General features: G+C 44.0%; 1 protein-coding gene and 1 long non-coding RNA gene across 2 annotated transcripts in view; one reads left to right on the plus strand and one right to left on the minus strand.

Annotated features, from left to right (window-relative positions):
- LOC149983147 (uncharacterized) overlaps nucleotides 1-15,155 on the minus strand; it is a 33,928-nt gene extending 18,773 nt beyond the window's left edge. Inside the window, exon 1 of the long non-coding RNA XR_016496421.1 lies at nucleotides 15,090-15,155. This is a non-coding gene — a long non-coding RNA (uncharacterized LOC149983147). The remainder of the gene's footprint in view (nucleotides 1-15,089) is intronic.
- Nucleotides 1-15,507, plus strand: part of LOC110523072 (uncharacterized) — a 127,876-nt gene that overhangs the window by 95,938 nt on the left and 16,431 nt on the right. Inside the window, exons 42-44 of the mRNA XM_036976594.2 lie at nucleotides 11,813-12,046; nucleotides 12,187-12,736; nucleotides 12,938-13,060. Coding sequence (XP_036832489.2) covers nucleotides 11,813-12,046; nucleotides 12,187-12,736; nucleotides 12,938-13,060 — 907 coding nt within the window. The remainder of the gene's footprint in view (nucleotides 1-11,812; nucleotides 12,047-12,186; nucleotides 12,737-12,937; nucleotides 13,061-15,507) is intronic.

The following is a 15,507-nucleotide window of genomic DNA, read 5'->3' on the forward strand; positions in this document are numbered from 1 at the left end:
CTTTAGTCAACTTAGTCTCACTACTCTGCCCGTCGGCTATGTATCACTTGGATAATAAAACTTAGATAGATCGATAAGACAATTAATGAATCACTACTGGACACCTTCCTCTTTGTCTTTTAATGGTAACTCACTTTGTCATGGAGTATTGGTCTCCGTTTCCAGTGTCCCGGTAGGGGGGAGTGTCAGTTATCTCCCATGCCGTTAACTGTATTGGGAGGGCGTTTTACTCGAGACAAAATAAGACTACCGTTTATTTTTGGAAACACTGTTTTTTGTCTTTTACAATCAAACACACTTCAAAATACACAATTTGTTACTTGGTTACACACAGCGTTAATCAAAAACATGCAAATGCCTTAATGCTCTATAATGCCTGGTACAATGATAACACTTATCTCTAATAAAATATAATACTTCAACTTAATTACCTTTAAAAGATGACAGGGAGACCCACGGGATCAGGAGCGGTGTTTCAATCGGTCAGAGTTCTGAGAATTTAGTTTATGTATCGACCTCTCCTATGAGGAATCGTTGGTTCAACTAAATTTCGAGATTCAAGTTAGACTGAGTACTCTAACCTGCCCTCAGGTTGGATAGTATTGTCAAATAACCTGAAATCGCGATTCCAGGGCAAGGTACTGTGTTCAATCAGTTAAGATATTCTTACAGCAGTACACATGTCACTGGGTCGGTCGGTCGGAGACAGAGTCGATTCGAACAATTTACCAACCGTTCTCAGCAAGTGGTAATTCTGCCGTTGATCTACCGCAGTGTCTGGGGCAAGCAACCCGGCCGGTGATAGTGTTCCTGTCAATTTAAGACTTTGTCATAACGGTACACTCGGTCCAAATGTATACTGCACACAGGGTCAACTGTTCGATAGGTAAACGGACTCTTACCCTGGTATCCAGCAAGTTAGAATCTTTAAGTAATTTGAGTCAGGTGGCAATTACCCGAAGTCAAATGGTTGTCTAAATGAATTCAGAAATCAAGAAGTCGGCGCCAAAGTGATGGCGTTTTCTCTTTATATACCTTTTGATCACCGCTCAAGTCCCACTTGTGGTTCCGGCACCTTGTTAAAGAGCACTGCATCCTCTAACCGCAGCAAGACAGTACATATATGGTCTTCCCCTTAAGGCGGTGCCTTTTACTCTATTAGCAGTGCTTCAAGCAGTTTCTCCCATTCTGCAGCTTCGTCACATGGCGGAGGCCGTTCTTCCTGGTACCATGTTGTTGAGGTGGATGGTTGACTGGCGCCCTCTCCTGGTGACTGTGCCCACTCTGGTAGCTCATCAGACCTGCTCATGTCTAACTGTACTGGTGGTACGTAGGGCAGTGGGAGGGGGGCAGGAGGGAGATCCATGTTGCGTTTCACTACACTCTCATTGAAATTACAGCGAGATATGGATGAGTTTTCACTTCCTACTCCTTCCACTAGATGTCAATAGTCAATGTCTGAATAATGTGAAGGGGGGGTCAAATGAGAAAGGAAATGTTGACCATGCATTCACTATGTGCGTTCACCGGGGAAGGACCTGCCTTCCACCGGTCATCTGAAGTCATTCTAATTCTCCGGCTGGAACGTTATTCAAGATATATGTAAACAACAAAGATTGATTCAGTACATCGTTTGACATGTTTCTACTGACTGTTACGGAACTTTTGGACATTTCGTCACGTTATAGTGGACGCGCTTTGTGACTTTGGAATTGTTTACCAAACTCGCTAACCAAAGTAGCTAATTGGACATAAATAACATTTTCGAACAAATCAAGCATTTATTGTGGACCTGGGATTCCTAGGACTGCATTATGGTGTTCATCAAAGGTAAGGGAACATTTATCATGTATTTTCTGGTTTCTGTTGACTACAACATGGCGGCTAATTTGTCTACTGTTCTGAGGTCCGTCTCAGATTATTGCACGGGTTGCTTTTCCATAAAAATGTTTTAAGAATCTGACACAGCAGTTGCATTAAGGAGAGGTACATCTATAATTCCATGTGTATAACTTGTATTATCATCTACATTTATGATGAGTATTTCTGTTGAAACGAAGTGGCTATGCAAAATCACTTGATGTTTTTGGAACTAGTGAATATAAGCCAATGTAAACTCAGATTTTTTTTATATAAATATAAACTTTATCAAACAACATGAAGTTCTATGAGTCATCTGAAGATAATTCAAGGTTAGTGATTCATTTTATCTTTGTTTCTGCTTTTTGTGAAAGCTTTATTTCGCTGGAAATTGGCTGTGCTTATTGTGGTTGGGTGGAGACCTAACATAATCGTTTGTAGTGCTTTTGCTGAAAAGCATATTTGAAATCGGACACTGGTGGGATTAACAACGAGAATAGCTTTAAAATGGTATGAGACGTATGTGTTAGGAATTGTATTTATGAGATTTCTGTGGGTTGAATTTGGCGCCCTCTATTTTCATTGGTAGTTGTCATATCGATCCCGTTAGCGGGATTGCAGCCATAACAAGTTTTAAGTGATACTTTTATTTCTTAAGGGAAAAAGCTATCCGAACCTTCACGGCCCTATGTGAAAAAGTAATTGCTCCCTAAACCTAATAACTGGTTGCGCCACCCTCAGCAGCAACAACTGCAATCAAGCGTTTGCGATAACTGCCAATGAATCTTTCACATCACTGTGGAGGAATTTTGGCCCACTCTCCTTTGCATAATTGTTTTAATTCAGCCACATTGGAGGGTTTTAGAGCAAGAACTTCCTTTTTAAGGTCACGCCACAGCATCTCAAGTGGATTCATGTCTGGACTTTGACTACGCCACTCCAAAAACGTATTTTTTTAAGGCATTGTGGTGGACTTGGTGGTGTGTTTTGGATCACTTTCCTGCTGCAGAAAGAAAGTGCGCTTCAGCTTGAGGTCACGAACTGATGGCAGGACATTCTCCCTCACGATTTTTTGGGATAGAGCAGAATTCATGGTTCCATCAATCACAGAAAGTCGTCCAGGTCCTAAAACAGCCCAGACCATCACACTACCACCACCATATTTGACTGTTGGTATTATATTCATTTTCTGAAATGCTGTGTTACTTTTACGCCAGATGTAATGGGACGCACACCTTCCAAAAAAGTTCAACTTTGTCCCGTCAGATCACAGAATATTTTCCCAAAAGTCTTGGATCATCAAGATGTTTTTTGCCAAAAGTGAGACGAGCCTTTGTTCTTTTTGGTCAGCAGTGGTTTTCGCCTTGGAACTCTGCCAAGGATGTCATTTTTGCCCAGTCTCTTTCTTATGGTCATGAACACTGACCTTAACTGAGGCAAGTGAGTCCTGCAGTTCTTTAGATGTTGTGGTTTCTTTTGTGACCTCTGAGTTGTCGCTGCGCTCTTGATTTAATTTTGGTAGGCCGGCCACTCCAGGGAAGATTCACCGCTGTTCCAAATGATCCGCATTTGTGGATTTTTGCTCTCACTGGTTTGCTGGAGTCCCAAAGCTTCAGAAATGGCTTTAACCCTTTCCAGACTGATAATGTCAATTACTTTGTTTCTCATCTGTTCCAGAATTTATTTGTATTGTGGCATACCTTGCTTTTTGAGGTCTGTTGGCCTACTTCATTTTGTCAGACAGGTTCTATTGAAGTTATTTCTTGATTAAACATGTCTTGCGGTTATCAGGCCTGGGTGTGGCTAGTGAAATTGAACTCAGCTTTCCAAAAAATGTGATTAACCACATTAATTCATGATTTAACAAGGGGGGCATTACTTTTTCACAGGGCCATGAAGGTTCGGATACTTTTATTTATTAAAAAAGTTAAAGTATCACTTAACCCAAGTAAACAGAAAATGCAGGTTATCTTTGTAATATTAACATTTGTTTGATCTGAAATGTTTGTGTGACATATATAATATAAATCAGGAACGGGGCACTGCTGTGAAAGTATTTGTGTGTATGTATACATATATAAACTTACACTGCGCATATATTAATATATATGTTTGTGTGTGTGTGGTTGAAGTTTACATGCACCTTAGCCGAATGCATGTAAAATCAGTTTTTCACTATTCCAAAAATTCCCTGTCTTAGGTCAGTTAGGATCACCACTTTATTTAAAGAATGTGAAATGTCAGAATGAGAGTGATTTATTTCAGCTTTTATTTCTTTCATCACATTCCCAGTGGGTTAGAAGTTTACATACTCAATTAGTATTTGGTAGCATTGCCTTTAAATTGTTTAACTTCAGTCAAACATTTTGGGTAGCCTTCCACAAGCTTCTCACAATTTGGATGAATTTTGGCCCATTGCTCCTGACAGAGCTGGTGTAACGAAGTCAGGTTTGTAAGGCCTCCTTGCTCGCACACGCTTTTTCAGTTCTTCAGTTCTTGAATTGCACCAGTCCCTCCTGAACATGATGCTGCCACCCCTGTGCTTCACGGTTGGGATGGTGTCTTTGGCTTGCAAACCTCCCCCATTTTCCTCCAAACATAACGATGGTCATTATGGCCAAACAGTTCTATTTTTGTTTCATCAGACGAGGACATTTCTCCAAAAAGTACGCTCTTTGTCTCCATGTGCAGCTGCAAACCGTAATCTGGCTTTTTTATGGAGGTTTTGGAGCAGTGGCTTCTTTGCTGAGCGGCCTTAGTTTTTGTCGATATATATATATATATATAGGTACTTCTGTACCCGTTTCCTCCAGCATCTTCAAGGTCCTTTGCTGTTCTGGGATTGGTTTGCACTTTTCGCACCAAAGTACGTTCATCTCTAGGATTGAACACGTCTCCTTCCTGAGCGGTATGACGGCTGCGTGGTCCTATGGTCTTTATACTTGCGTACTATTGTTTGTACAGATGACCGTGGTAGCTTCAGGCATTTTGAAATTGCTCCCAAGGTTGAACTAGACTTGTGGAGGTCTATACATTTTTTTCTGAGATCTTAGGATGTCTGCTTGACATTTTTTAGATTTCATAGGGAAGCTAAATATACTGTTTAGGTTTTCTGTTAGTTTACACTTTCACTACTAGTGAAACTTTTTGTCCAGGAAATTGTCTAGAAGAGATTGAATTTGTTGCCTAATTTTGTAGTCTCCTTCGATCTATAGCATTTAATATTATTCAGCTCCTTTGGCTTTGATGCCTCACGATTGAGCAAAGTAGTGTGATTTTGCTGTGATCTGATATGGGTGTCAGTGGACTGACTGAATGCTCTGGGTCGAGGTCAGTGTTAAAGTAGACTACAGTACTACTGCCAAGAGATGAGCTATAGGTGTACCTTACGTAGGAGTCCACACGAAGCCTACCATTGACTTTGTACATATAGAGCTGCAGGAGTTGTGACCCATTTATGTTCTCGCAGTTGTGCCTAGGGGGGCATTGCTGTCACCTCCAGGTAGGTGTTTGTCTTCTGTGTGCTGAGGCTGTCAGATTCTTGTCCAGTTCTGGCATTTAGGTGGCGACAAACTAGTATATGTCCCTGGGCCTGTAAATTATTGATTTTCTCCTCCAGGAAGGAGAAGCTGTCTTAATTAAATTATGGTGATTCTAGTGGGGGGATGGATATACACTGCTCAAAAAACAAAGGGAACACTTAAACAACACAATGTAACTCCAAGTCAATCACACTTCTGTGAAATCAAGCTGTCCACTTAGGAAGCAACACTGATTGACAAATGTCACATGCTGTTGTGCAAATGGAATAGACAACAGGTGGAAATTATAGGCATTTAGCAAGACACCCCCAATACAGGCGTGGTTCTGCAGGTGGGGACCACAGACCACTTCTCAGTTCCTATGCTTCCTGGCTGATGTTTTGGTCACTTTTGAATGCTGGCGGTGCTTTCACGAGACGGAGTCTACGACCCACACAAGTGGCTCAGGTAGTGCAGCTCATCCAGGATGGCACATCAATGCGAGATGTGGCAAGAAGGTTTGCTGTGTCTGTCAGCGTAGTGTCCAGAGCATGGAGGCGCTACCAGGCGACAGGCCAGTACATCAGGAGATGTGGAGGAGGCCGTAGGAGGGCAACAACCCAGCAGCAGGACTGCTACCTCCGCCTTTGTGCAAGGAGGAGCAGGAGGAGCACTGCCAGAGCCCTTCAAAATGACCTCCAGCAGGCCACAAATGTGCATGTTTCTGACCGTTTGAGCAGACAGACTCCATGAGGGTCCGACGTCCACAGGTGGGGGTTGTGCTTACAGCCCAACACCGTGCAGGATGTTTGGCATTTGCCAGAGGACACCAAGATTGGCAAATTCGCCACTGACACCCTGTGCTCTTCACAGAAGAAAGCAGGTTCACACTGAGCACATGTGACAGACGTGACAGTCTGGAGACGCCGTGGAGAACATTCTGCTGCCTGCAACATCCTCCAGCATGACCGGTTTGGCGGTGGGTCAGTCATGGTGTGGGGTGGTATTTCTTTGGGGGGCCGCACAGCCCTCCATGTGCTCTCCAGAGGTAGCCTGACTGCTATTAGGTACTGAGATGAGATCCTCAGACCCCTTGTGAGACCATATGCTGGTGCGGTTGGCCCTGGGTTCCTCCTAACGCAAGACAATGCTAGACCTCATGTGGCTGGAGTGTGTCAGCAGTTCCTGCAAGAGGAAGGCATTGATGCTATGGACTGGCCCACCCGTTCCCCAGACCTGAATCCAATTGAGCACATCTGGGACATGTCTCGCTCCATCCACCAATGCCACGTTGCACCACAGACTGTCCAGGAGTTGGTGGATGCTTTAGTCCAGGTCTGGGAGGAGATCCCTCAGGAGACCATCCGCCACCTCATCAGGAGCATGCCTGGGCGTTGTAGGGAGGTCATACAGGCACGTGGAGGCCACACACTACTGAGCCTCATTTTGACTTGTTTTAAGGACATATCATCAAAGTTGGATCAGCCTGTAGTGTGGTTTTACACTTTAATTTTGAGTGACTCCAAATCCAGACCTCCATGGGTTGATAAATTTGATTTCCATTGAATATTTGTGATTTTGTTGTCAGCACATTCAACTATATGTAGTATTTAATAAGAATATTTCATTCATTCAGATCCAGGATGTGTTTTAGTGTTCCCTTAATTTTTTTGAGCAGTGTAGGTAGCACACAGGAGGACATTTTTGACGGCTGAGATCATTTCCTTTTACTTCTAGCCAAATGGCATATGTTCCTGTTTTGATTAATTTAATAGATTGAGTTAGGTCTGCTCTCTACCAAAATAGCATACCCCCTGAGTCCCTTCCCTGATTCACAGCTGGAAGTTTGGTGGATGGGACTACCAGCTTTCTACCCTAGAGGGCAACCAGTGGGTCCATCTCCTCTATACATGTTTCTTTGGTGGATAACAATGTCTAATTCTGGTAAGTTTGATAAAGTCCAGGTTCCTTCTCTAAAGGTAGATGACCTCAGGCCTTGGATATTATAGGATGATAGTTGAAGCTTTGTGTCCCATAAAGATCCAATATGGTGTAGCAGTGCAGACGTGGTTTGTCATTATCTCCTGTGTATTTGTCTTTTTTTGTATATATTTCAATTTCTTTTCAATCTTAACCATTTTTTAAATTAAATACACCTTCCGGCAACCCGCCTAAACCAATTTGATACGGATGTGCTATTTCTAGACATTTTTAGCCAGAACCTCCATCAGTAGCTAGCCATCAAAGTTAACCAGCTAATTAGCTACTAGCTATTTAGTCATTGTCAGCCACTGCTAGCAGCCTTTAACTTCGGCACAGACTCCAGCTGCTTTTAGCCTGGATAATACTTGCCAGCATCGGACTGTTTTCTCCACTGCAATGCCGGATACCTGCCGTAAGCCCTGGACCATTACTCCTCATCACAGCTAGCTAGATGCCACCGAGTGACCCAGCCCCGACGCTAGCTATAATCCAGGCCCACCTCCTGGCCAGTGATCACATCGGCTACACAGCTGATGCCTCCCGGACTCTTCCCCTTCACGGCTAGCTAACGCCCCTGTCCCGACGCTAGCACCAGTTAGCCGCGTGCCAGGCGCATCTCCTGGCTAGCAAACAAAATTACTACAACCACAATGTCTCTTTCGCCAACTGGCCCTTGACCCTTTTGTTGATACGAAGCTCTGCCATTCCACCACGACTGGTCTGCCGACTGGTCTAACTCCATCCGCTGTGCTACCAACCGGCCTTTGCATGACATTCGAGCAGTTAATTCTACAAGCCCCGGGCCTGTTAACTTCAAACGCATGACTCCCAACTTGCTAGGTAGTAACAACTACCCAGCAGCTTCCTTGTTTCATCTATTGCTTTTCACTGGACCCCATGATCACTTGGCTACATAGCTGATGCCTGCTGAACTGTTCACTAATCCATCCATTTTTTTTTCTGTTGGCCCCAGCCTCGGATCAGGCCCTGTGTGTAGTTAACTGACCCTCCCCGCCTTATCACCATTTTAGCTGTTGTCTTGGCTGATTAGCTGTTGTCTTAGCTAGCTCTCCCAATCAACACATGTGATTGCTTTATGCCTTGCTTTGTCTCTCTCAAATCTCTATGCCTTGTATGTTTAGGAAAGTTATCATTTTTAGTGTACTGTGGAGTCCCTAGTCCCACTGTACATGCCTTAGATACTGCCGTTGTCCCACCTCCCACACGTAACTAGTATGTCCAGAGATGCAAGCTCTTATCACAAAATGCCTGGGTTTACCTCCACTGTACCCGCACCTCACCATACCCCTGTCTGTACATTATGCCCTGAATCTATTCTACCACACCCAGAAATTCTCAGTTTATTCTCTGTCCCCAACACACTTGACGACCAGTTTTGCTAGACTTTAGCTGTACCCTCAACCTACTCATCCTCCAAGGCCCTGCGTGTCCCCAGGAACACATTTGTTGACTTCTGTAACTGAAAAAGCCTTGGTTTCATGCATATTAATATAAGAAGCCTCCTCTCTAAGTTTGTTTTACTCACTGCTTTAGCACACTCCACCAACCCTGAATTCCTTGCCATGTCTGAATCCTGGTGTAGGAAGGCCACCAAAAATGGACGTTTCCATCCCCAACTACATTTATCTTCAAGATAGAACTGCCAAAGGGGGAGGAGTTGCAGTCTACTGCAGAGAGCTTGCAAAGTTCTGTCATACTTTCCAGGTCTATGTCCAAACAGTTTGAGTTTCTAATTTTAAAAATGAATCTCTCCAGAAATAAGTCTCTCACTGTTGCCACCTGTTATAGACCACCCTCATTTCCCAGCTGTGCCCTGGACACCAAATGTGAATTGATTGCCCCTCGTCTATCTTCAGTTATGTTAGGTGACCTAAACTGGGATATGCTTAACACCCCGGCAGTCCTACAATTTAAACTAGATGCCCTTAATCTCACACAATTTATCAAGGAACCCACCTGTTACAACTCTAAATCGGTAAATTTGGGCACCCTCATAGATATTATCCTGACCAACTTGCCCTGAATAGTCCCCGCAATATGCAAATGTTCAGGGAAGTCAGGAACCAATACACAGTCAGTCAGGAAAGCAAAGGCCAGCTTTTTCAAGCAGAAATTTGCATCCTGTAGCTCTAACTCTAAAAAATTCTGGGACACTAAAGTCCATGGAGAAAAAGAGCGCTTCCTCCCAGGTGCCCACTGCACTGAGGCTAGGTAACACTGTCACCACCAATAAATCCACAATCGAGAATTTCAATAAGCATTTCTCTATGGCTGGCCATGCTTTCCTCCCGGCTACCTCAGTCCCGGCCAACAGCTCCGCACCCCCCGCAGCTACTTGCCCAAGCCTCCCAGCTTCTCCTTTACCAAAATAGCAGATGTTCTGAAAGAGCTGCTGGACCTGTACAAATCAGCTGGGCTAAACAATCTGGACCCTCTCTTTCTAAAATTATCAGCCAAACATGTTGCAACCCCTATTACTAGCCTGTTCAATCTCTTCCGTCTCGTCTGAGATACCCAAAGATTGGAAAGCTGCTGCTTTCATCCCCCTCTTCAAAGGGGGAGACACTCTAGACCCAAACAGTTATAGACCTGTTTCAATCCTGCCCTGACTTTCTAAAATCTTAGTCATGTTAACAAACAGATGACCAACCATTTCGTATCCCACCATTCCTTCTCTGCTATGCAATCTGGTTCCCGAGCTGGTCATGGGTGCACCTCCGCCACGCTCAAGGTCCTAAACAATGTCCTAACCGCCATTGATAAAATAGAGTACTTTGCAGTCTTCATTGACCTGGCCAAGGCATTTGACTCTGTCAATCACCACACTTATCGGCAGACTCAACAGTCTTGGCTTCTCAAATGGCTGCCTCGCCTGGTTCAACAACTACTTCTCATAGTTCAGTGTGTCAAATCGGAGGGCCTGTTGTCTGGACCTCTGGCAGTCTATGGGGGTGCCACAGGGTTCAATTCTTGGGCCGACTTCTTGCTCTGTAAATATCAATGTCGCTCTTGCTGCTGATGATTCGCTAATCCACCTCTACGCAGACGACACCATTCTGTATAGATCTGGCCTTTTGGACACTGCTAAAACCCCTCCAAACGAGATTATATTCCATACAACAGTCCTTTCGAGGCCTCCAAGTGCTTGTAAATGCAAGTAAAACTAAGTGCATGCTCTTCAAATGATTTCTGCTCGCACTCTCCCGCCCGATCACTACTCTGGACGGTTCTGACTTAAAATATTTACTTATTTTTTTATTTGACCTTTATTTAACTAGGCAAGTCAGTTAAGAACAAATTCTTATTTTCAATGACGGCCTAGGAACAGTGGGTTAACTGCCTGTTCAGGGGCAGAACGACCTTGTCAGCTCGGGGGGTTGGACTTGCAACCTTCCAGTTTACTAGTCCAACAGTCTAACCACTAGGCTACCCTGCCGCCCCAATATGTGGGCAACTACATAAACCTAGGTGTCTGGTCAGACTAAACTCTCCTTAGACTCACATTAAGCATCTCTCATCCCAAATTAAATCTATATTCGGCTTTCTATTTCACAACAAATCCTCCTTTACTCATGCTGCCAAACATACCCTCGTAAAACTGACTATCCTACCGATTCTTGACTTCGGGGATGTCATCTATAAAATAGCCTCCAACACTCTACTCAGCAAACTGGATGCAGTCTTATCAGTGCCATCCGTTTTGTCACCAAAGCCCCATATACTACCCACCACTGCGACCTGTACGCTCTCGTTGGCTAGCCCTCACTACATATTCATCACCAAACCCACTGGCTCCAAGTCATCGAAGTCTGCTTGGTGAAGTCCTGCCTTATCTCAGCTCACTGGTCACCATAGCATCAACCACACGTAGCACACGCTCCAGCAGGTATATTTCACTGGTCATCCCCAAAGCCAACACTTCCTTTTATTTTCCTTCCAGTTCTCTGCTGCCAATGATGGGAATGAATTGCAAAAATCACTGAAGCTGGAGTCATATCTTCCTTTATAACTTTAAGCATCAGCTGTCAGAGCAGTTTACTAATCACTGTACCTGTCATAGCCAATCTGTAAATGGCACACCCAACTACCTTACCCTCTTGTGTGTTTGCACCCCAGTATTTCTACTTGCACATGATCTGCACATCCATCACTCCAGTGTTAATGCTAAATTGTAATTATTTCGCCTCGATGGCTTATTTATGGCCTTACCTCATCTTCTACACTCTTCTAAATTTGCACTGAACATTTTTCTATTGTGCTATTGACTGCATGTTTGTGTAACTGTTTGATTTTTTTCACACTTCTGTGGTCTCAAATGGCTTACATGGTTAAATAAAGGTGTACAAAAAAGAATGAAGTCGCTTATGTTCCCGTGTTTATAAAGGTCAGTAAAAAGTATCTCTCTCTCTCTCGTGCTGTCTGTGTAGATTATGCACCCCCTCCGGCAGACCAATGTGTCCAGCCCCTGTGAGAAGCTCCAGTGTTCCCACATCTGTCTCTTGGCTCCAGGACTGTCTACAGGCCCCAGAGCTGGGTCTACGGGACCCAAAGCTGTGTGTAGATGTGCTGCTGGACTTCTCCTGGCTGGGGACGGCCTCACCTGCTCCACCCTTGTAGACACCACTTTCCTCTTGCTCCTCTCTCCTACTGCAGTTACACAGGTATGTGACTCTCCAACTGCAGTCAGTCATGTAGGACAGTATAGTGATCTGTGATTTTACCTAAACCTGACTGTTGGTCAGATAGCCTCCACCTATAGATGACTCTAGATTAATGTTTCTGCTCGTGTCTTTCTGTTCAGATATATCTTAGCACCATCCATAATGGTGTGGGGTTGAAGCGGTTGCCTGAGCACCATATATGGTCTCTGCCGTGGACGCACCAGGCCTCTGGGCTGGATTTGGCTGTACAGGAGAGGAATTTATACCTGGCTGATGCTGCGCAGGGCTCAGTCGATCTCCTGAAACTGAGTAGCTCAGGCCTGACACCAGACAGCAGAGTCCTGAATCTCCAGGATGATACAGTGATGGCTCTGGCTGTGGACTGGGTCACACTAAACTTGTACTGGAGCAGCAGGAAGCAGCCTGACCTACATGTCACCACCACCAGGGGGCAGCACACTGCACCTCTACTCCAACTAGGCCTTCAGGGAACCACCTCCATCGCCCTGCACCCCCCCTCAGGACGCCTGTGCTTCACGGCCTTGGGCCAGGTGAATGTGAGGAGCCTGCCGCAGGTGGACTGTGCCTTCATGGATGGACGTAGTCAGAAGCTGCTCTGGAGGAAGGCTGTGATGCCAACCTCCCTTCTGTTCTCCAACAAGGGCACTCGGCTGTATTGGGCTGACATAGGTGAGACTGTAACCTGTACTAGGCTGATTTGGGTGAGATTATAATCTGTACTGGGCCGATATGGGTGAAAGATTGTAACCTGTAATAACTGGGCGGACCTAGATTATTATGGCACTTTACAAGCAATGTGGAATACCTCATTGGGATGAATTGATTTACCCAGGCCTGCTGTCCTCAGTGAAAACATGTCCCTTGTTGCAGGTGCTGGAGTAATCGACTCCATTCTTCTGGATGGTTCTGGATATAAACAGTTTAAAGCAGATCCCGGCCTCATGTCCTTCACACTGGCTGAGAACGTCCTCCTGTGGAGCAGCCTGGATAAAGGTATGGTACACCTCACACCCCTGAACCCTTGATCAAACATAGTTCTACAACTCACTAATCCACACCGTATACAGCTCTACACCTCACTAATCCACACCCATAAACCCTAGATCAAACACAGCTCTATCGCCGCACCGTAAAAAAAATACCTCACTTATTCTTTGGAAGAGGGGGATAGAGTGTCTGAAACCATTAGTTGCGTCTGGTTGGATAGCCTTTGCCGCTCTGTCAATGCGGTGCTGATGAAGCACTCATGCAGTGTGCCAGAGCACTTTTTCCACTGTCGGGAGGAATGGTAATTTATATTAATACATGTTAATTGATGCAAATAAAGGTTGCTTCTCTACCAACCACAACGGAAGCGCAATCATGGTCTCATATTCGCAGATGTAGGAAAGATCGCTGTTATGCTTGAATTCCACCCAAAACCAACGAGGAAGTCTGAGCGGTTGTATGAATCCAATCGGTACATCAAGCAAAGTGCTTAAACTTGCCAGGTCGCTCTTAATTTCGATTCAATACGACTCGCCATAAGTGTGGCGTCTGAACTGTGCGTAACCTCCCCGGCACCACTAATTCTAACCTTGGCAATGGTACAATCCAACACCCCTAACGATAACCTTGACAACAGTACAGCCTCTCACACCTCACCCTCTTAACCCCTGAACAGTACAGCCCCACCCCTAGCCCAAACCGCTGAAAGACACAGCCCCACCCTTCATTTGGAATTCCGTAAAGTGAGTTTGGAAGAGGTGAAAAATGTCTATCAACAATGACAAGCCACCTGGGTCTGACAACTTGGATGGAAAATAACTGAGGATAATGGCAGACTATATTGCCACTCATATTTGCCATATCTTCAATTTAAGCCTACGAGAGTGTGCCCGGAGGGAAGCTAAAGTCATTCCGCTACCTAAGAGTAGTAAAAGCCCCTTTTACTGGCCCAAATCAGCCTCTACCCAACCCTTAGTAAACTTTGGGAAATAATGTTTGACCAGTAAACAAATTGACAAGACTTTCAGCATGCTTATAGGGAAGGATGTTCAACAAGCACAGCACTTACACAAATTACTGATTGACTGATAGAAATTGATTAAAAGATTGGGGGGGCTGTTTTGTTAGACTTAAGTGCGGCTTTTGACATGATCGATCGGTCTGTTGCTGGAAAAATGTAGAGTGACAAGGAATAGTGTGAAGCCTGTGAAATTCCCAAGATTTCTGCATAAATTGACCTGATATTCATCTAAATCACAACAATAGACAAATATAGTGTGCTTAAAACCAGTTGCGGCGAGCAGATCCGAGATCCTATTTATAGACCTAAGCTCATTACCATAACGCAACGTTAACTATTCATGAAAATCGCAAATGAAATAAATATGCTAGCTCTCAAGCTTAGCCTTTTGTTAACAACACTCATCTCAGATTTTCAAAATATGCTTTTCAACAATAGCAAAACAAGCATTTGTGTAAGAGTATTGATACCTAGCGTAGCATTTAGCGTAGCATTTAGCGTAGCATTTAGCGTAGCATTTAGCGTAGCATTTAGCGTAGCATTTAGCGTAGCATTTAGCGTAGCATTCAGCATGCAACATTTTCACAAAAACAAGAAAAGCCTTCAAATAAAATAATTTACCTTTGAAGAACTTCAGATGTTTTCAATGAGGACACTCTCAGTTAGATGGCAAATGTTCAGTTTTTCCAAAAAGATTCTTTGTGTATTAGAAATCGCTTGTCACGTTTGGCTACCAAAAAAACCTGTATCCAGGAGTGTATTTATCCCTGCAAGCTCATTAGCATAACGCAACGTTAACTATTCATGAAAATCGCAAATGAAATGAAATAAATATGCTAGCTCTCAAGCTTAGCCTTTTGTTAACACTGTCATCTCAGATTTTCAAAATATGCTTCTCAACCATAGGAAAACAATAATTTGTAACAGTAGCTAGCTAGCGTAGCATTTAGCGTTAGCATTTAGCAGGCAACATTTTCACAAAAACCAGAAAAACATTCAAATAAAATAATTTACCTTTGAAGAACTTCAGATGTTTTCAATGAAGAGACTGTTAGATTTAAACAAAGGACACCGGGCCGACCCCTGGAAAATGTAGTCTCTTATGGCCAATCTTCCAATGATATGCCTACAAATACGTCACAATGGTGCAGACATCTTGAAGAAACGACAAAGCGCAGGCTCGTTCCTGCTGCAGTCACAGCCATATAAGGAGACATTGGAAAACAGAGCTTCAGAAATTCTGCTCATTTCCTGTTTGAAGTTTCATCTTGGTTTCGCCTGTAGCATGAGTTCTGTGGCACTCACAGATAATATCTTTGCAGTTTTGGAAACGTTAGACTGTTTTCTTTCTTTTTTTATGCATAGTCGAGCATCTTTTCGTGACAAAATATTACGCTTAAAACAGGCACATTTTTTTATCCAATAATGAAAT

This window comes from Oncorhynchus mykiss, chromosome 5, assembly GCF_057628025.1.
Source record: "Oncorhynchus mykiss isolate SJ-2025 chromosome 5, ASM5762802v1, whole genome shotgun sequence".
In the NCBI taxonomy this organism is placed as follows: Eukaryota; Metazoa; Chordata; class Actinopteri; order Salmoniformes; family Salmonidae; genus Oncorhynchus; species Oncorhynchus mykiss.